Consider the following 23,544-nt stretch of genomic DNA (forward strand, 5'->3'; position numbering starts at 1 on the left):
TAATTATGAAGACTTTTTTATTTAAATACACTTTATTGAGTTATACCTAGCAACACCATATATGCTAATATCCTAAATAGATGCAAGTATGCATATAAAATACCACTCTATTTCCAACTGTGTGACACTAGGGTGTTGTACCGTGTTAGCCATTATGAATGTAGAGAAAAGCCAAGCAAAATGACACCTATTATTGGCTAACTAAAAAGATTACAATATGCAAGCTTTCGAGGCAACTCAGGCCCCTTCTTCAGGCAAGATGTAATACAGAGACTGAAGTTCCCTATGTTTATATACATACTCTAGGACAAGAATCAACATTGGTACATCTTTAAATGAGAAATTTTAAATGTAAAAAAATAATAGATTCATTCAGGCTAGGGTTAATTTAACAAGAGAGAAAAGAACAATGTATTGTCAAGATCTATGATACAGACCGTATAGTTATACCACACTGCCGACTTGAACATCACATAAAGGGATCATTTTCCTGCAGATCATCTAATGTAGTCTACCTAATTTTCTGCATGAAATGTCCTGACACTGCACTCTATGTGGGAGAAACTGGACAAACACTCCGCCAGAGAATGAATTTACACAGGTTCCACATTAAATGTGGCAACACAGATGTTCCTGTAGCGGCCCACTTCAACAGCCATGGACACTGTGAGAAGGACATTAAAGTCACAGTGCTTGAGGGCAACTTCAAAACACAGCAAGAGAGAAAAGAATGGGAAGTTAAACTCATGTTAAAATTTAATACTTTACAACATGGATTGAATAGAGACAAGAGTTTTATGGCCAGATATGAGGATTGTTTACATCTCTCAGAATGACAGACAACCTGTCTACAGATCCACATTGTTTTGATAAAACTCATTACAAACTTCAAAAGACTTTGTTGGACAGTTATCTTACCCAGATATCTTGACAATACATTGTTCTTTTCTCTCTTGTTAAATTAACCCTAGCCTGAATGAATCTATTAATTTTTTACATTTAAAATTTCTCATTTAAAGATTTACCAATGTTGTTTCTTGTCCTAGAGTGTGTATATAAACACAGAGGACTTCAGTCTCTGTATTACATCTTGCCTAAAGAAGGGGCCTGAGTTGCCTCGAAAGCTTGCATATTGTAATCTTCTTAGTTAGCCAATAAAAGGTGTCATTTTGCTTGGCTTTTCTCTACAACTGTGTGACACAAATTGTGACTGTGGAACCAGCGTGTAGGTGAACTAACCTGTTACGCTGCCGGTCAAAATTCGCGTCACATATTGCATGTCCAACAGGGAAAAATATAAAGTGGCCTCGCGAAGTACAACGTTTTCCTGAATGCATAAGTGGACCTTCACTGCGTGCTCATGTCACCGGGGGTGCAGCTTAAGCACAAGTAGGCAGACACAAATAGTGCCTATTTGACTTTACGTTATTTTTTCCGAATACAAATAAATGGCAAAAAATTTGTAGGAAATAAATATTCATAAAAATCCACTATTTGTGCTTATCCGAATACTGTATTCGGATTCGGTTCCACCCGTATATTAGAGGGTAAGGCAAAACGTTTAATCTGCACCTAAACCAGATCCAGAATGTCACATAAAACTGAATTAGCTCACGTTCAAGTTCTTCACTTGCAAATCATTACATTAAGTTCACCATTCTTAGAAAAATTAGCTTATTCATGAACACGCTCTTTTGAACTACTTCATGCATAACACTGCCTATGGAAGATTGTTGCCTGTTATCTGTCTCATACTAGGACAGAATGCAGCAAGTGACTTAATATAATAAAAATATATTACAAAAATAACTATATGAGGGTTTCAATCTAATCTCAATAGTAAAAATAATAAGTAATATTCTCCATATAAATATAATCAAATACTATACAGAACATCACAATGCAAGATAAACACTACCAATTTAAAAATAGTACAACAAATTCACAAACATATTTCAAGAAAAAATTTAAATAAATTATAAAATACCACAATTTAAGGAATGTTAGTGCCTCATCATTCTTCATTTTACACAGCATACATGGTTACAATAATTTGTTAAAAAATATCTAATCTGTACAATAAAAAATAAAGGCAGTAAATACAAATTATCATTACTTGGCTGACATCTTTACCAAGGTGGCTTACAACACCTACAGTATATATACAATTGCTACGATTAGTTTTTTTTTGTTGTTTTTTACGCAGTTGGAGCACAGGCTCCAATACTTTGTTAACTGCCTGTTTTGCAATTAATTCATATTATTTGTGTTACACTTTAGTCTCTAAGGCTCATTTTTTGGATTTAAAGATGGCTTAAGAATGAGTCCAATGTTCTGTCACACTCTGTCAGAGTTAAAAGAAAGAAGTAGACATAGAATCAAATGATCAGAGGAAAAATCGAGTCTCACACTGCAAGGCAAAGCCCAAACCAGAAAGCAAAGTAAAAAAATAATGCAAAGTTTAATTTCTGTAATTAGGTTTTTACTAGCTAAATGTACCACAAAGATGTTTACAACATCCAGAAATTTTAAAAAAGAGATTTACAGGACACTACCTTAAACAGCAGAAATGCTCTATATGGTAGCATTGGTGAATTGTAACTAACAACAATTTGTTAAAAATAAAGAAGCACCCCTCTGAAAGTAAACCATCATAATTTCTACCCCCAGGTTTTTAAGGAATGTGATCATTGATAAGAAAAGCACCATCTGAGACAGGGAGGAGGAGATATGACTAGAATTGTCTGGTGCTTTATGACCAACTTTTCTGTGTATCCTTGTACTTGTTTGCCTGAAAATGGACAGGATACTTACATACAGGAACAGAGCTGCTGAACTTGGGATGGGTTGCACATGAACTGTTTAAATCATGAATGCTGCACCCCACACTAGTCTGGGAGTTGTGTCAGGAGCCATAATAAGTGGAGGCTTCCATGCTTCTCTTTTTCTCTGCAATCCTCAGTCCATGGAGGAGGCTAGGCCATCTCTCTCTCCCGGTGGCCATATTCTGACAGACCATTTCTCCAAATCCATCAAAGGATCATGCCAGACCACATCATCATAATAAGATAGGGAGCTACCTGGCAGCCAGTTTTCAAGTTGTATTATTTTACCAACACTCACTGTACTCTGCTATTTTGGGCATATTATCTATAATGCATGAATAAATGTGTAACTTTCACTCCTGCCTGTTCTGGTACTCTATCTAACTGCCTGGAGATACAGATATAAAAGAAAGTGTGAAGTGTTGAACAGTAGCAGTAAACCCTGACAGTTTGGTAAGAATATGGGATTTGGGGCATTCTGTTAAGGTGCACATAATAAAGAGTATAAAGAGGAATAGGACCACACAACAACAAAGCAGCACATCTTTGGAAATCAAACTAAAGTACTCATAAAGACATGGGGAGTCATATAGACAGTAATAATGCTGGGGATCTAACCTATTCTCCTAGACCTGTGTAACAGTAATATTAATCACTTCTCCACTATTATTGTTTTTTTAAAAATAATAATATTCTCATAAATATGCATGTGCATTTTCACATTAAAAAATATTTCCATAAACATCAAAACTGAAAACGTGTTTTCATTAAAATATTTTGTCATTAATATTAAAATATTAAAAGAGATACAGTAAAATACCTGAAAAATGGCAAACCCTGTTCCAAATGCTTTAACAGTAAGCTGCATATTGTTCTGAGTTTTAATCTGTAAAACAAAGTGCAGAAGTGATTGGCCTGCAATATTATTTCAGGATCAACTTTATGAAACAGTAAAAAGAACAATACATGCTCCAGTATTTGCTACTGTTTACTACATTCTCGCTTAAGTAAAAACAATCGTGTAACTGTAGCAATAGTTTTATGCCAATATGTGCACCATATTACATTTAAGAATAGTCTTTGCATACTTCCAGTCCATTAAAAGAACCTGTTCCTTTTTCATACATAATACTTTAGAAGAGGTTGTGAGCATGCATTGATAGCACGTTGTCACACCTACCACATGACGAACCACCTGGATTGGGACCCGAATGTAGCGGGTGACACCATAGCACCACAATGGAGCAAGGTGAGGGCAGGAGTGCCAATTCTGCAAGCAACCCACAAGTTTACCCTGTAAGTTGGAGGACCTGCTTGGAGGGCTGGATGTAGATTAACATCATACCCAAGATGCAGCAATTGTAACTTAAGGGCCTTGCGCCACTTCTGGCATTTACGGGATTCAAACCAGCAACCTTCTGATTGTCGGCACAGATCTCCAGCCTCAAAGCAACCACTCCGCCAATACTTTAGACAGATATTAATTTATTTGTTCCAAAGGGGAAGCTTAGCTTTTTACAGAAGCTCAAGAAATATTATAACAAACAACAGCAATAACAACACCCTTCATTAGAGCACATATTAAAATTCTTATTGTTTATTCATTTGCTTTTGACAACCTTCAAACAGGCTTTGGATTTATGATTCAAAAATTCTGAGAATATATGCTTGTACTCTGAAATATGAGATTATGTTCAAACACTATAACCATAAACAGTTAAATGACCCTAGTAAACCAAACAAATGCTATCCATTTGACTGACTCATGAGAGTGGTATGCCATTACTGTAAACAAAGATGAACAATACGAAATTGTGCAATAATATTTCATTTTTCCAAAATTTATGAAAGTCCTCTTTTACAAAAAGTGTGTAACATATAATACAAGATGAAAATTTCTTTTAACTAAAAGCTAAAATATCTTAAAATACATCACTTTTTAAAAAGCTGCATATGTGCATGCTTGTAAAAAAAAAAGAAAAAAAAAACTAAAAACTGTGGAAAAATTGGATTTGACTTTTTTATTAAATACTTATCTAAGCATCAACATTTTCCTTAAGCTATCGTCCTGGGCTCATGTCTGCTGTAAACACTGTAAGACCTGCGCTAGACCATTTCTTCGCCGGGACACAGTAATGGAAGGACAGTATAGAAGAACGCATCACCCGGCTGGGATGGGGCTGTTTCAACATCCCATACAAAGGAATAAATTAATGGACAGTAGGGGGGAGCTGGGATAGCAACAGCAGTTCCTCCCCCTGTATAATAGATGGCAGTGCTCTGCTGTTGTAGACCCAGTAAGGATGCCCGCAGGGATGTTATGGGAGTTGTAGTCCTGAGGGACAATCCTGTCGGGGTCCTTGGGTGCCACCAGGGGGTACTGCAGGGAGAGGGACTCCCTGTTTCAGAAGGGTTCTGTCTGAGCCATAAGTGCTTCCATCAGGCTATGCCCCGGTGCCCAGTCTCAGGTCTGACATAAAAGTGAGCTGTCCAGCCTCCTCCAAGTGAGTCGGAGTCAGGAAGGAAAAGGCAAAGCTCAACTGGAGGAGGAAAAGGAGGGGTAGTTTATCGAAAGGCTGTGAAGTTTATCTGTAAAAGAAGCTATTTTGTGCAATAAAAACCTTTATTTTGTGGGTTTTGGGGCTCAGTGGTGCCCCCCTAACTTTTACAACACATACCCCTGTTCTTAACAGCATGTGACTGGTGGTTATTTTGCCTTCTATTTCTGATTCTTCAAGTTTTTATTCTACTCAGCTTCCTTTTATCGTAATACTAACATATATTCTCTCAGTGTCTAAAGGTACCTATTTGCAAAGCTGTCAGTTGGTGAACTGCACAGTCCACACCAGAAGAGACCTGGCTGAACTTTGACTAATATTAAGCTTACAAAAGCAAAAAATAGTACATCAGTTGGCATTTCCCTAATCTTAGTGTCATTCCTTACCTGTTATTGCCAAACTTTGTTAGGCAGTATATAATGTTCATCAGTATACTATTTGTATTTACACACTAGTATACCCTGAGTCATAAATGCTACAATAGTAATTAAATGGCAGTTTGCAGTTTTATTGTAGATAACGAGTACTCCATATAAAACTGTATGGCGTTAAATAATTAAATACTTTCAGACTATTCAGTTTTATTTTGTATTTTTGAAAACTTTATTTTCATGTAACATGAAATAAAAATTTCCTTAAGAAAGAAAAATCTGTTGACCTTCTGGCTCTGAAGCACTAAAAGATTTTCTGAATTAATTCTGAACATTATTGGTTCTTCTGTACCAGCAATGTCAACTGAAACATTAAGGCTGGTATTACTTGAGCTGTAGTTAGCTGCAAATTGAGACAGAGCTTGTAAGGCGATCACAGTGTCCTGCAATTAAAAACAAAAAAGTTCCAGTCAAACAATAAAACAAATGAGTAGAATCAAATTTTAAGCACCTCAATACATAAAGCATTGTGAAATTCACCTATGTATAACACAACCAACGTTCAAAACAGCAGGCTCTGTCTTGGTGGCAATATAAGTGAAAAACAGCAAAGTTGTCTTTGACCCAAAATGAAAACTGACTATTTATTCTACAGGAATTTTAATGTAGTGTAAAAATCACTGTATACAATATTGATAAATCAGGTTAAACATTGTTGAGTACTTAGGACACAAGAAACCGGAATGCAAGTGAATTTCCCCCTGGGATTAATAAAGTATCTATCTATCTATCTATCTATCTATCTATCTATCTATCTATCTATCTATCTATCTATCTATCTAATAATCAAAATATAATGAAAATGTTTGACTTCATGAGTTAAATTAAAATCTGTAAAAGGTGAATCATCCAAATGGAGTGACTAGAATGTGGGGGATGGGTTTCTATTTCGGGTGAGTTATAAGCAGTATCTTAACTTTGAAGGCAGATAGGATTTGATGAAGTGTGATAAGCCCTTTTAGGTGCATAGAGTTTGCCCGAAGAAGAGTGTACCTTGGAGATGTGCAGAGACCCTGCTTCTTCATTAGAGTAGGAATGTAGGTAAAAGTTACTTTTTGGTATTTCTCCCTTTAACCCATAAGAATGGGTTCTGGAATGAAGTAATTCACAGGATAACTATTCTAATGGAGCTAGATTTTGAAGTCTGACATTAGTATTTTAAATGTGGATCAGGCATCATTATTCAGACCCAGTGGGGAAGTAGGTTTTTGATTTTCTATCTGTTTGTAGTTTAATTGTCACTTTGTAGTGTAATAATAAACATAATTTTGCACAGCTTTTAGTTTCTTTAGCTTTCTATACTACAGTATTTTCAAGCACCTGGTAAAAGGCACTCTGTTATAACTAACATATTCTACTTTAGTAATTGTTTGTGAAGAAATTTCCAATATATTGTGTGATTCTCAATTACCTACCTTTAACACTGGCCAAAAAGGATGTAAATTAGATAAATCTATTTTACTATTAAAATATATTAATCTCATGCATACAGGTGCTGGTCATAAAATTAGAATATCATGACAAAGTTGATTTATTTCAGTAATTCCACTCAAAAAGTGATTCATTCATTACATACAGACTGATGTATTTCAAATATTTATTTCTTTTAATGTTGATGATTATAACTGACAACTAATGAAAGTCCCAAATTCAGTATCTCGGAAAATTAGAATATCAATTAAGACCAATGCAAAAAAAGGATTTTTAGAAATGCTGGCCAACTGAAAGTTATGAACATGAAAAGTATGAGCATGTACAGCACTCAGTATTTAGTTGGGGCTCCTTTGGCCTGGATTACTACAGCAATGCGGCGTGGCATGGAGTCGATCAGTCTGTGGCACTGCTCAGGTGTTATGAGAGCCCATGTTGCTCTTCTTAATTGTTGGGTCTGGCGTATTGCATCTTCCTCTTCACAATACCCCATAGATTTTCTATGGGGTTAAGGTCAGGCGAGTTTGCTGGCCAATCAAGAACAGGGATACCATGGTCCTTAAACCAGGTACTGGTAGCTTTGGCACTGTGTGCAGGTGCCAGGTCCTGTTGGAAAATGAAATCTGCATCTCCATAAAGTTCGTCAGCAGCAGGAAGCATAAAGTGCTCTAAAACTTCCTGGTAGATGGCTGCGTTGACCTTGGACCTCAGAAAACGCAATGGACCAACACCAGCAGATGACATGGCACCCCAAACCATCACTGACTGTGGAAACTTTACACTGGACCTCACGCAACGTGGATTCTGTGCCTCTCCTCTCTTCCTCCAGACTCTGGGACCTTGATTTCCAAAGGAAATGCAAAATTTACTTTCATCAGAGAACATAACTTTGGACCACTCAGCAGCAGTCCAAAGGCGAACGCATCTGACGCTGTCTCTTGTTCAAGAGTGGCTTGACACAAGGAATGCGATAGCTGAAACCCATGTCTTGCATACGCCTGTGTGTTGTGGTTCTTGAAGCACTGACTCCAGTTGCAGTCCACTCTTTGTGAATCTCCCCCACATTTTTGAATGGGTTTTGTTTCACAATCCTCTCCAGGGTGCGGTTATCCCTATTGCTTGTACACTTTTTTCTACCACATCTTGTCCTTCCCTTCGCCTCTCTATTAATGTACTTGGACACAGAGCTCTGTGAACAGCCAGCCTCTTTAGCAATGACCTTTTGTGTCTTGTAAGTCGCTCAAACGAATTAGTAAGTCACTCGAATGAATTACTAACTCATTCAAACAAATTACATAACTCATTTGAACTGGTTATTTTTATTTTTGTCTTATTTCAGTAGCTATTTATTTTTCCTGACATGCACTTTGTTGAACTGGAACAGGAAGAGTATAGCGAGCTAATAGTTTTGGTCTATTCTATGCTATTCAGTGCCATTATTGACTAGATATTAAGCTTACCTTTTCTTCTATTAACGTTTCAACCACTGACTCCAGAATATCACGTTCTCTAAGAAAATTCCATAAATTAATTCTCGTAACTCGAACTGTGTTTGAAACTCATTTCAGGACTCCTCAAAAGAACCGTTTCAACTGCAGTGGTCTTCCACCTACTTCCTCTTCCAGTTCACTGATGTTAATATACACCTTGCAGTTCACTTATGGTTCACTGAACTGTATGCCAGGAAAAACGTATGGGGCTCCGTAATAAGAACTGAACTGCAAGGTGGAAAAACAATAATAATCTGTTTGAACGAATTAATACGGAACATGGCTCCGTACTACTGAAATAAGAGTCAGGGAAAAAAATAAAAATAAACAGTTCAAATGAATTACATAATTCATTCAAGCAAGTTACAAATTCGTAACGTAACATTACATAATCATTGCTAATTTCAATGGGAAAAAATTACGAGTTCCTTGCTCCCAAAATTCACATCACATTTTCTTGAAATGCCACAAATTATGTTAAATGAACATACTCTGTGATTATCAAAACATACTCTAGAGGCATTGTCCCCTATTTATGAATCAATAATACCTGGGTTTACCAGCTCCCATAAAGCTTTAAGAATACTGTAATGGTGATTATAATATTATGAGATAGCACATTTATGGAATTGCAGAGTGCTGTGCATTTGGTATAGTGTACGACAATTCATCATGATATGCTAAACTGGACATATTTTGAGCATAGTGTATTAATCTAGTTGTAACATGAGTACAGATTTTCCCAGCTATAGGTACTGTCACCCAAATTACAGAAAATAGGTAAAGTGAGAGTAATAGTAAGGTTTAAGATTAGAATTTCTACCTGCGTGGACGAATATCCTCCAAGGTGATTCCTCTGCTGACTCAGCCATTTCATAACAAGGGCTCCTTCAGTAATCTTGACTTGTGTATAATGTGATAAAAGGGCATAGGCGGCCAGTTCTATGTCAGAAGAGCGAGGCTGCCACCAACCAGCTTGGCCAATAGGAGGAGAACTCCAAAACATTGAGCCACCTTGTAATACAAAAGCAATCATATAAAATGTTCAATACTTCAGAAAATTAAACAAATAAAATACAGCTAGGCAATTATTAATTAATATTAATAATTATTAAATATGAATATTTAATATTGCATATTATTTTTAATTTAACAATTTTTGAAAATATTTATTACTAATGTTATTAAACATTATTAATATTACATTATTAATGGTTAATTATTAAAATAAACATCACACAATGAGAGGCTATATTCCTCCTACTAAACAATCTAATATGGTAACTAAAAACTTGCAAAAAAACAACAAAACCTAAGATGAAACATTAGAAAAAAGCATTAAAATAATGGTGGAATCTATCAGCTAGCTATCTTGTATACCAGTATTCACTGAAACAGATGCACACCCAAATGAGCATAAATGTAAAGACTTATTGACCATTTTAGGTTGTCAGCAGTAGTACTTGTACTCACATTGTATAGGTCAAAACACTTTTCCCCATACTGTCTAGACAACATTTATAGTGGAAATAGTTAAGAAAAAAAGACATAAACTACAGACAACACATTCAGTTTAAAAATTGTTACATATGGCAAGCCAAATTAACATTTAGAGATATCTCAAAATGAATTTTGGATATCTTAAAATGTAATTTACTTTTTAAGATATCTGAAACTCGCTTTGAGATATCTTAAAATACTTTCCTTTACATTTTAAGATATCTGCAATACATTTCGGGATATCTCAAATGCATTTCAAGATATCTCAAATACAGTTTCAGATATCTCAAAATAATTGTGTCTGTATTTCAAGATATCTCAAATGAATTTTCAGATATCTTAAATTGACCTTTCATGCATTTTAAGATATCTTAAATGCATTTCAAGATATCTCAAAATCATTTCCTGTAAAACTGCCTATTATTTCAATGGGACTTCTTGTTTATTATAAGATATCTTAAAATGTATTTGAGATATCTGAAAATGAGCAGGAAGTGATGTTGAGATATCTGAAAATGTATTTGAGATATCTGAAAATGGACAGGAAGCTGTTTTGAGATATCTGGAAATGTATTTGAGATATCTTAAATTGTATTGTAGATATCTGAAAGTGCTATTGAGATATCTTGAAATAATTGAGTGTCCTTTTAAAGATATCTTAAAATGCATTTTAGATATCTTGAAATACAATTTTAGATATCTTGAAATACATTGTTAGATATCTGAAATAGAGCAGAGACCCATTTTAAGATATCATGAAATTAATTTTAGATATCTAAAAATGTATTTCAGATATCTGAAACAACAATGAATTTCAAGATATCTTAAATGCTTTTTAAGATATCTAAATTATTTTTCGAGATATCTTAAAATAACTTCCTTCTCATTTTAAGATATCCCAAATTCATTTTGAGATATCTGAAATGCATTTTCAGATATCTTAAAATGACTTCCTGCACATTTCAAGATATCTAAAATACATTTCAAGATATCTTAAAATGACTTCCTGCACATTTCAAGATATCTCAAATACATTTCATGATATCTTAAAATAGGCAGGAAGTTCCATTGAAAGTATAAGAAATTTTACAGGAAGTGATTTTAAGATATCTGAAAATGTATTTGAGATATCTTGAAATGTGCAGAAAGCTATTTTAAGATATCTGAAAATGTATTTCAGATATCTCAAAATGCCTGCAGATGTATTTTAAGATATCTTGAAATGTATTTGAGATATCTCAAAATGCACATGAACATATTTCAAGATATCTCAAATTGCATTTAAGATATCTTGAAATGCATTTCAGATATCTGAAAATGTACAGCATATCACTTCAAGATATCTTGAAATCTGTTTGAGATATCATACGATTCTTTTTAGATATCTTAAAATAGATGTATTTTTAGATATCTATAATTCAATTTGAGATATCTAAAATGCATTTCCAGATATCATAAAATTCATTTTGAGATATCTCTAAATGTTAATTTGGCTTGCCATAGTTACATTTTGATAGTAATGCTTGTAGGAGAAACATCCTTTTCAATAATGCAGCACATTATTCAAAAAGCCTGACTTCAGATTCTTGTACTTTAAAATAACTGATCACTTCCACATTCGTATAGTATACTTGTGCCAGCTTGCTTTGTCCAGAATTGGTTCCCCCTGCTGTCCTATGTGACAATGAATTTAAATTAAACAGATTTGAGAATATTAGATTATGTTACTAAACTAAAAATGTAATATAGTTAAGGAAATGAAAACCCAAACTGCTGATTAAAAATAATTTTTTACAAAAAAAAACAACAAATGATTAAATAATATTTTAGATAAATGATATAATATACTGCGGTGGGTTGGCACCCTGCCTGGGATTGGTTCCTGCCTTGTGCCCTGTGTTGGATGGATGGATATAATATACTCTAAATATTAAACAAGCAGCTGAATTAGGAATGGCTGCATTGAGTTACATACAATACAGGTTAAAAGAATGACAATGAATTTCAGTGCTTTTCTGGCTGCTGTATTCCCAAATACAGCTTTGTGTTCATCAGTGGTACCCTCTGAAATGTATACTACTGGTGCTAGTAACATTGACATTATTCATCCATCTATCCTGAGTCCAACAGAGGAACACAGAGGGTTGGAGCCTATCAGGTGGGAGGTGCACATCAGTCCTGAATGTGACATCAGTCCATTGCTGGGCACAATCACACACCAAAACTCACTCACTATTACTTATGTCCACGTGTGCAGGACCCATAGAAAATCTATGTATTTAGATGGGGAATGTGCAAGCTTGAGACAGGTAAGTGGCCAGTGTGGAAGTCAAATCTAAGCCCCTGGACATGTGAGGTACCAGGTTTGCCACATTCCATCGTCCTTTTTCAATTCTGTGTGGTTACTTTCCATTTCCTGTAATAACCTACAAACAAAGGTTACATATGTCTAGTCATTTTCTAACTTGCTTAGTCCTGAACAGGGATGTGGGGGGTACTGAAGCCTATCCCAGCTAGTATAGGACACAAGGCAGGAACAAACCTTGGACAGGGCACCAGTCCATTGCAGAGTGAAAACACACACACACCAACCACACACTAGAGCCAATTTTGGTATTGTCAATCCACCTAACCTGCATATCTTTGGACTGTGGGAGGAAACTAAAACACCCAGAGGAAACCCATGCAGACACAGAGAAAACATGCAAACTCCATGCAGAGAGGACCAGGGATAGAAATGCTGGTCTCCTTACTGCAACGCAGCAGCAGTAACACTGCGCCACTATGCCATCCTAAGGTTAAATATGAGAAGTAAAAGTCATATTTTGGTTATATTAATACAAATTTTTATCTTGAAAGAACTACCCATACACGTTCTATTATTTATATTAAAAAGAAAATTGTTTCAGAACAAGAAATACTAATTAATATAAATACTGCTTGTGCAATGCATGATGTGCTGTTAATAGTAGCAGAATAAAAAATAAGGTTTTAAAGGAAAAACTTTCTGTACATAAAGAAAAATGTTTACTGAAAGTTTGCAAGCACAGAGTGAATGGTTCAAGGATTCCTTTCATTCATAATATCATTGGAAGTCATCCTCACCCTTACGGTATGGAAATGTGTATTTACCTCTTTTATCTGCTCTTCTATTCAGCTCAATCAATGCATTGCTGGCATTGTGGCTCTTAGCCAACGACAATGCATATGTCAGTATAGACAAAGTGTAATTATCTGAGATGCCTTCCAAATACCTGTTTTCCAGGTAGGAAACAGCAGACAAAATTTCCATTTTGTATACATTCTAAAATTAAAAATGATGACAAATTAACATGGTATGTCAAAAATGTTAAATGTGAAAATAATGTTAATCATGCACAAGATACATTTAACAATTATGCATAACAATTATGACACTAAAATGAATATAAGGTTCCTCAGCACCTTGACTTCTCCATTTTCCAAGAGAGCAATCAGAACATAAGCTGTAAGTGTGATGGGGCCGTTATGTCCACCCTGCAGTTCGGTGTGTATTACTCTCCCAGGCTCATTGAAGGCTCCATTGAAATTCTGCTGTTTTACAAGCCATGCTGTTGTTTTTTCCAGTACCATTGGATCAATAAAGATAAACGGACGAGCTTGCAAAAAGCATTTGAGTACAAACGCAGACAACCTAGAATACAAAAAAAAAGGATATTTATTTGTTATTAACATTGAGCAAAGTTTATTTCTAATATTTTCAGCATTTTTCTTTATTTATTATACCTCAGTACATGATAAAGAATAAACTTCATACAGAAGAAACTGCAGGATGCATATTGCTTCACTGTGGACACACTTAAGAACCACTAAAAAGGTTAATTTCCTTTTTCTTTAAAATATTTTAGGGTTCAAAGGGTCAGTTTCGTGTATTTCTATCTAATTAATAGATAGGCCAGTTGACTGGACTAAAAGCCACGAGTGTGCCTTTTAAATCTGTGCTTTGACTACTCACTATGTGACACTGTGCATATCTCTTAAACACACAGCACTCCAAATATAAAAAACAAAATCTACATAATCACAATACAGCTCTATACCTATAAAATATGATGTGCACATTGGAATTGTGCTACATACATGAAAGTTCATTTGTCAATTAAAATACAGTTTGAGGTTATTTTTTTATCTATTTCAATATTACATTTTATGATATTTTAAATTTTATAAACTGTACCGAACTTAATTTGGTGTACAGTGTGCTGTTTTTAGAAGTGGAAATCCACTATATAAAAATAAACTGAACTGAACTGAAGTCAATGGCTACTTTTGTCTTTTATAGAATAACATACAGAGACATCTATTGTTACTCATGAAATGACAGTAGATTAAGTTATTTCCTCAAGATCAGGCTATAAGTGAGTGACTGGAGCAGGCGTTTCAAACTTATTAATTCCTCACCACATAATTAACAACATGACCAGCACATCTCATATACTCTATTAATAATTAATAATTGTTACAATTATTATTCATAATTAATCCATCCATTAAGTGTATCATTTTTCAATTCAGGGTCATAAGGGTCAGAACCTATCCAGGCAGCATTTTCTGGTGAAAGACAGGAAGAAAAACTGAACTGGTCATCCATCCATAACTGAGTATGTTCACTCTTATTCACTCACAGAGCCTAATTTTGATTCACCAGTTACACTGGACAACACATTTTTTCAAAGGTTTTGCTTCTGTAGTGGGCTCTTGCCCGGTCAGGATGCCTATATGATGGAAGGTCCAGGGGAGAGAGTGGGCCCAGGACATAATCTCTCCTGGGACGCTAGGTTGCAGCCCACCTGGGCTGGCCACAAGAAATTTTCTAATATGGGTCTGCTGTAAACTGATGGTTAGGAAGTGCTATCTGGGATGCTACTTGTGACCACCAGGGGGTGCACAGCTCCCCAAACACCTGAACACAACAGGCAGAGACACAAATTTTCCCAACACACACATTTATTATAGTGGGGAAGTGCTTCTCCTTTGTTCCCCAAAGCAACACAGTACAAAGCACACAGAACTTTTCTCTCTTCTCTGTCTGGCTCTCAGTCACCTCCACATGCAAGCTTTGCTCCTTTTCCTCGTGATTCTGGCTCTTGGAGTAGTGGCAGCTGGCTCCTTTAATTCTGTTCTTGGGAATGCTCCAGGTGACTCTTTAGATAGGTCTGGAATCACTTCCAGGTGGCCCAATGTAGCAGGGCTTTGCAACCACCACAATTTTGTGAGAATCCGTGGCACCGCAGCAATCCAGGTGGGCTGTGACGTAGCATCTGGGAGGGGGATGATGTTCTAGGCCCACTCTCTGTCCCGGCAGGGCAAGAGCCCAGGCCATCCTTCACACTTCCTAAAACAAATCTGGTAATTATGGCAGACTGCAAATATAGTTTCAGATTAACTGTATTACACACAAATTTGGAGAAACAACACTTTGACTTAGCGTGTTTAACCACTTAATGAGACACATTGCAGTTCAGTTAAAAACTAAAAATGTTTGGCTGAGTTTTGTTTATACTCAGCATCTGATGCTTCTAGTTTTAGTGCTAGTTGAGCTGTGCTGATAGATTCCACTTGCTACTTTTCCACCGATGTAACGTCTTGGAGAACCTTTCATTATAGTCTTCACTGACTGCACCAAGTTTAGCAGGGAAGATGTCCAAGTGTGAATGCAGAAAACAAATCTTTAGCACCATATTGCACTTCATGATTTTGTATGCTTGAAGCATGTTGTCAACCAGCTGGATGTAGTTTGGGCTCTGTAGTTGCCAAGAAAATTCTCAACAACATCCTTGAATGTCTTCATTACGATTTCCTCTGTCCCCACTAACAGATCTTCGAACCCCATGTCGTTAATGACATGTCAGATCTGTAGACCAATTTAAATCCCCTGCATAATCTTGGCATCAGTTATTCATGGAAACATCTGCCTCAAATATCAAAATTCTTCACCTGCCTTATTCATTGCTTTCAGAAAATATTTTCATGCAGAGGAGGCAAAAATATCTCTGTTGGGTGGACGTGGTTTTTGTACCACACTTGTCTCCTTCAGAACCAAATGCTTATGGATTGGCCAATTTGTTTTGATGAAATCAGACTCTTTAGCATGGCTGGCCGATTTGCAAATGAAACAATAGTACTAGTACTTGGAACATTCAAGTTGGATTTCTAATAGCAGTACCATTACTTTTAGATTACCACAGAAGTTCCAGTTGTAGTTGTTGTACTGTATACAGTATCTTTCAACAACAGTTCTATGCGTTTGTATGCTTCATTCATGTGTACTACATAGGCAGTAGGTATAGCAGGATTGTTTTATCGTACTTTTATTAGATTACCTAATGGCATACTGCTTGCTCACTGGGACTGTTTTTAACACTATTAGAGAAATACATCCGAGCATCCTCAAGTGCCCTTAAGGGACCACAGTTGGACAAGGAATGGACAATTTAACTCCTTGGCTTGCTGTTTAAAACAGTTAGACAAAGGCATTTACTTTTAAACTTTCATTCATAAATGATATGCTTTTGTATTATAACCAGTAACAGACGATATATTGAGATTCACAGATTTTTTGACCCAGATGGTATAAATTTTCTTCATTCACACCAAGCAAAAAGTAGTAAGATGCTGATGATCATTCCACTCCCAGATGTATTCTTTCTTGCAGGTGTTGTGTTCTCAAGCAAAGCATGTATACAGTGAGAAAGAGATGACTTTTTGCCAGCTTTAAAAAAGAAGCAGAGTGAATTGGGGTGAAAGGGGGCCCCTCCAGTATCAGCTTTCGCCTTACACAGCAACAGAACACACCAGAGCATGTAGAAATTATTGTTTACAGTTTCTCAGAAAAAATAAAAAAGCTTCAGACACTGCTATCAGAATGTCCAAGGTCAGTTCTCTGAGATTAGCCGCTAAGTAACAAAAGTATAAAATAATAATAACTTAAGTCCTGCTTCATCTTTCAAGTTCCCCAACATGAAGTGCACTTCAATTCAGCTGGACAAGACTTTAGACTAGAAGCCAAAAGGGCAATTACTTGATCAGTTTAAAGTATCTCCTATGCAAGTGTGGACATTGACACTGTGTAACGAGACAGCTTTCAGGATTAACAGAGAAGAATCAATAAAAAGACAACATTATTGAGGGTCATGCACACAACCCAAAGGCATCAATGTTAGTGCAGAAACAGAGGTTGCCAACCTGCACAAAGAAATTTATCAAATCCTCTTAGCTGAAATCTTCATACTTGGCAGCAGCAAATCCCATCCTTTTAATAATAATAATAATAATAATAATAATAATAATAAAGTACATTTATATAGCTTTTTTACTACTCAAAGCCAGTGCCTTCCCTAGCCAATCTGAGGTCCTAAGCGGAATCTTTTTGGGGCCCTCCATGCCCATAAACGCCCTCCCTGAATCCACCACATTGATGTTTCTTGTAACAGCTTTAATTTGAACAATAAATAAATCAATTAATTAAGACATCAGAAACTTGACTAATTTCTTAATGCCAAATACAAATATTTTTTAAATACATAATTGAAACTTGATAGTGAAAGCTTAAGGGTTTCTTTAGTCTCTTTGTTGCATATCACAACAGCACACATCTATATTTTCCGAAGGCATGACACAACAGCTTCAGTGCAAGGATTGAGTTGATCCTGATATTAGCCAAGCTGCTGATACTTTCTTTTGCAGTGGATGACCTCAAGTATGTCTTGGTTAAGTTTTGAAATAAATGATAACTGGGAAGGTTGCTGCAATCCAGAGGGCTGAATGAAGGCCTAAGAGGTAGCAGTAATAATAATAATAATAATAATAATAATAATAATAATAATAATAATGGTCCAGGGTATCAATGTGCTGTTACTCTTTGTTTCTTGTTATAGCCAACAGCATCACTTGTGACATGATATAACAACAAAAACAATTTTAATACTACTGCTACTAATAATAATAAAGATACTATAACATATAACTGCTACTACTCATATATAAAATACTAATACTACTATAATAAACTTACATAATGCTGTAAATGCAGGGGTAAAATGAAACTGAATCTTTCCATATTTAAATAATGAACCCATGAATATATCACATACACTTCAGTTTGTCCTTCCAATGACAACAGATCAGTAATGTTAGCTGCCAATAAAATTAACAAACAATTGAAATTATCCATCCATCCATCCATTTTCCAACCCACTGAATCCGAACACAGGGTCACGGGGGTCTGCTGGAGCCAATCCCAGCCAACACAAAGCACAAGGCAGGAACCAATCCCAGGCAGGGTGCCAACCCACCACAGGACACACACAAACACACCCACACACCAAGCACACACTAGGGCCAATTTAAAATCGCCAATCCACCTAACCTGCATGTCTTTGGAATGTGGGAGGAAACCGGAGCGCCCGGAGGAAACCCACGCAGACAAGGGGAGAACATGCAAACTCGACGCAGGGAGGGCCCGGGAAGCGAACCCGGGTCCCCAGGTCTCCCAACTGCGAGGCAGCAGCACTACCCACTGCACCACCGTGCCACCCCAATTGAAATTATTCTGAGCTAATTTGCTCTTTTTGTATGTCAAAGTTGCTTGCATGGTGCTTTCCCACAATTCATGAAACAGCAATAACCCCAATATAGTCAAGCTGTGGACCTTCAGAGCCCCACTTCGCTGAGGAGGTTTTTACTTTACATTATACTTCAGTGATGTTACGCTGTAATGGCCGACTCACCATAACCAGCAGCTACACCACCAAGATCCGTGGCCAGGCAAACTGAGCATGTTAGACTCGACAAGCCGTACTTCTTTCAAATAAACTTCCCCAATTGACGATCAAAAATAAGCCAAAAAACAAACAGTATGTAAAATAATAAAGCGAGTATATATTAATAAAAAAGAAATGAAAAACCTCCAAACAATATATAATTACCCTCAACCCCAAAAGTGACCGGCAGAATGTAATAATAAAAAGGTGCAGCAGAAAGTTAATATACAACACAAACCCTCCCTTGACTCCACACTGAATATGAAATCAATGAGACACACAGAAAACATGAAACTCACATAAAAGTCCAGAAGATTAAACAGAAAATGAGTAATGTTTGTGAATCTGCTTCAGCTGGAAAAATTGTCCTACGGCAATTATACAGATGAAAATGATGGCTTGCTGCTCTAACAAAACAACAAGAAACAGTCTCGCCGTGCTTATCCTTGGTACATCAGCGTAGTCCAGAAAACCAGGGTTTTGTGGTGCAAAACTGAAGTTGTCAGGTGTTGAAAGTGGCAAGTAGAAAAAGGTGTAAGTGAATTGATCGGTACTTTCTCCTGGCTCTGCAATAAATTGACGATATAGCAGAATGGCATTTCTTTCTTTTTTTTAATCTTTTGTGCTCCTGTTTAAATAGCGAATGACCCGGATCCAGGTGGTGGGATTGACAGGACAAATTATCATGAGGGACCACAGTTCCACAGTGTTATCCTTCCCCTTTTGTTTCTAGGGAAGCATATTTACATAGACACACAGACGGTGTAAACAGGACAACACTATGAAAGACAGAACTCAGCACAAAATACATTTATGACAACGTTAATCGTGTAGCACCGCTACAACGCGATATGCCCTGGTTACAGTATGGTTAAGATTGCGGTTATGGAAGGAATTATCTGACTCAAGTCAAGTAAACCAAGTAATAAAAAAATGGAATCCAATTGGCTGTACAGTGGAGCTTCTGAATCACGGAATTCTGTGAAACCCCAATGGGAACCCCCACATTGGTCCTCTGGTCATGGGCATCACATACAGTGTGTGATCTGCAAATAGGGAGGGGTGGCTCTGCTCAAAGCACTTTAAATAGACAGAAGGGAAGCAGTTCAACCACCAGCGATGTGTAGCATGCACCTGGATGATGTGATGTCAGCCATTATTACACCAATACGCTCACCACATATTACCTATTATGTGGTGAAAAGGTGAGAGAGATCGTCAATTAGAGACAGGGAATAATTAGCGGGCCAGAATGGATGAGGCCATGATGGTAAATTTACCCAGGACATTGGGATAGACCCTACCCTTTTCAAAAGACGCACAGGAATCTTTTATGATTAAAGAGAGTCAGGACCATGGTTTTACATCTCATCCAAAGGATGGCACCATATTTACAGCACAGTCTCACTGTCACTGCACTGGGGCATTGGGATCCACACATAGACCACAAGGTAAGTGCCTCTTTTTTGCTTCGTCATCACCTCTTCCAGCAGCAACCCTAGCTTGCCCAAGATGGTTTTCCATCCAAGTACTAGCTAGGCCCAAACATGCTTAGCTTCAGGTGGATGACATGTTATGAAGTACAGGTGATATGGCTGCTGACTAGTTTTTTTTATTCTTGAACCAAGTAGCTCCACATTTGCATTTAATTCTGAATATGTTGTCAGATGAGGTTGACCAAGCATAAATGGTTCAAGAGTTTGAAGTTTTTCATGGGCATTTTAATAATGACTGAAGACAAAAGTACAGGGACAGAAGTGATAGTTAGGGTAAGAGTTACATGGAGAAAATTCCAATATCTATAGGGGACTCTCAGTTATTGAAGGGAAAAGTTTATCCGACTTTATGGGAGTGAAATACTGTATAGTCAATGAATGTGGACCATGAAGCAAAGCTGGAAAGAACAGAAATGAAAAAGATCAGGTGGCATGAGTGGAAGATCTACGCTGAGTTAAGAGAAAGACTTGGTGATGAGGTACAAAGTGTTGTACTGAGGAGAAACCAACTAAGGTGGTTTGGGCATGTGGAGTGAAACCTTGTTTTCTTGTTTCCTTAACCACAAAGTTTTTCTGTTGTTTTCAAACAGACATGCTTCCTCATGTCCCTGATTAAAAGATCCAAAACAACCAAGCAATGTTAAGGTACACAAACCATAGATGATGATGTTTGTTCTTCTTTAAGTACGCAGACTGTATTACTATTACTCTATTACAACCAGTTTAAAACCAACATCTTATTTTGGGAAAGGATAAAATGTTTTGTGACAGATTGCTTAACATATTGATTATGACTTTGCTATGATCACCTTTTAAGCTTAATTTGTGAGATTTCTATAGCTAATCCCTTAGAAAACAGTTTTTTTCTCCTTTAATTGTCTGCATTTCTTCATGGCATATCATGTTTAACTTTGCCCTAAATGACTAATGCATTTTATAATTACAGGTACTAGTAAACTGATACTTCTGTCCAAAGCAGATAGTGATTAACCTATATTGGTCAAAAACATGTATGTAAGCCATTAGAAAATAATGACATACCAGGTGCTTCCTGAGGAATCTGAATCTCCAAAAGCACTAAATGAGCCATCCACTCTTTGGTATCGTAGCTCTCCCTGATAGCCTGAAAGTCCAAGATGAAATATTTAAAAATTCATGCATTAATGCTAGATGAAAACAGATGCTCAATCCTTAAAAAAATATTCTTTTGTTTTGAAAAATATTATTTTATTGTCCCACTGTTCAGAGAGGGCCTACGTGAGCCTTCTTTGTCTTGGACTCCTCACACTTGCAGCTGTTAACCAGACAATCACAATGCTGAATTAGAAAAAAATAATACAAGTTTTAATTAGCAATAACCACCTTAACACGGGATATTCATAAGAAATGTGATGATTTACTTCATTACGTAGTAGTATATAATAAACAAGAATAGCTTGTTTGAAATTTTAAAATGCGTGCTTCAAATTAAATATTTAAAGTCTGCAAAGTTTTACATTCTTGATTGTAAAGGAAATCTGTAATCTTTCACTCTCTGTTAGAGGTCCATAGGGGACTAGATCCCTAGTAAAGGAACAAAAATAAAAAAAAACCCATCATATTCGTAATTACTGACCTTGAAATATAAACCACATGTCATTTTTAACCTTCTGAGAATGGCTCTTAGAGGGCTAGAATCACCAGTAAAGAATGAAATATCTAAAATTGTATCATATTCATGATCAGCAACCTCGACATAGCATAAAATGACACTCCGCATGTCTATATTACCAATCCCTATTCTTTCTAAGTTTTGTGAAAAGGAACACATTTACTCACCCACTACCATTAGGGGCTGAACCCCTGGGGTCAATTGATGTGGCACACACAACATCATCAATCTGATGATTTTTGCTAAATACACTGACTGGTTTGCTCTTCATCATATGGATATAATATCCTGCACAAAACCTGGTCCAAAAATACCCTAAATAGACATCAAGACAAGTCAAGCAATATATGTGGGTGGGGGTTTTTCATACTGTTAAGTCAGGGAAACTTGGAGAAACATAATAACTGGGTATAACTGTTAACAAATAATAAAGGCTTTTTTGCATACACCGTATTATTTCATTCAGTGCTGCTGTTACTAAACACATTGGCGGAAGTTATTGCATGTACATTTTGTTTTTTGAGCAAAGTGTAATAAAGTATTTTGGCCCCTTCTGTAACAGAGTATACAAAATATGTTAATTTACACTTACTCTGCATGTTATGGAAATTGTTGTGCTAACAAGACAAGTAATGATAATGACAATGACATGTCTTGTCTGCACCTATGTACAGTAACTAAGACAGCAACACTCTTTTATAAATGCTTCGCAGTTTACACACCTTGTGTCATAAATCTGATGGCATTATTATAAATATCTTGGTTCACTTGTTTTGTATTCATTAAATACTGGATAACATAAATATTGGGGGCAAACATGATCATGTTCTGCTCGCCGCAACCACAAGGCATCTGGATGAGATACTCCAGCCCGCTTATAGAAGGTCCCATAATGTCTCCTGTGTGATTAATAAAAAAAGAAGAGGAATAGAACAAGTTACTGTCAGATTTGTTGGTTAAACATACATTATACATCTTTACAGTGCACATAATTACATTACACATCTTAGTTGATTATTAAAAAGAAAGGATAGGTAAAGGGAAAAAAAGTTATTCATTATTCATGGGTTTTGAGCAAAAAGTTTTGGAAGCATCACAGAATAGCTCAAAAAGTTTTCTACATCTGGAACATCCGTAAAAAATTAAAATAAACATTTAAGTTTTTTAACAATCATTTAGTCCTAATTCTGGAAAGAGAAATGAAATGGTAGTGAGCTACCCCTGCCACATGTAATACTCAGGATTAGAAAACAAGCAACAGAGTGAAATTTCCACAGAAGACAGCATATCCCTAAACTATGAAGTAAGTACACAGAAAAGGAGAAAGGAACTGGCGTCATAATTTCTATTCGCATTAATAA

The 23,544-nt window shown here is 36.3% G+C and overlaps 1 protein-coding gene across 1 annotated transcript in view; it reads right to left on the reverse strand.

Moving 5' to 3' along the window:
- The window catches only part of cd109 (CD109 molecule), a 121,819-nt gene that overhangs the window by 14,092 nt on the left and 84,183 nt on the right, over positions 1–23,544 (reverse strand). Inside the window, exons 23-29 of the mRNA XM_051924726.1 lie at positions 22,906–23,082; positions 21,574–21,655; positions 13,680–13,908; positions 13,368–13,539; positions 9,559–9,749; positions 6,042–6,197; positions 3,646–3,711 (exon numbers count right to left, since the gene is read on the reverse strand). Coding sequence (XP_051780686.1) covers positions 3,646–3,711; positions 6,042–6,197; positions 9,559–9,749; positions 13,368–13,539; positions 13,680–13,908; positions 21,574–21,655; positions 22,906–23,082 — 1,073 coding nt within the window. The remainder of the gene's footprint in view (positions 1–3,645; positions 3,712–6,041; positions 6,198–9,558; positions 9,750–13,367; positions 13,540–13,679; positions 13,909–21,573; positions 21,656–22,905; positions 23,083–23,544) is intronic.

The sequence above is a fragment of the Erpetoichthys calabaricus genome, chromosome 3, assembly GCF_900747795.2.
Source record: "Erpetoichthys calabaricus chromosome 3, fErpCal1.3, whole genome shotgun sequence".
Classification (NCBI taxonomy): Eukaryota; Metazoa; Chordata; class Cladistia; order Polypteriformes; family Polypteridae; genus Erpetoichthys; species Erpetoichthys calabaricus.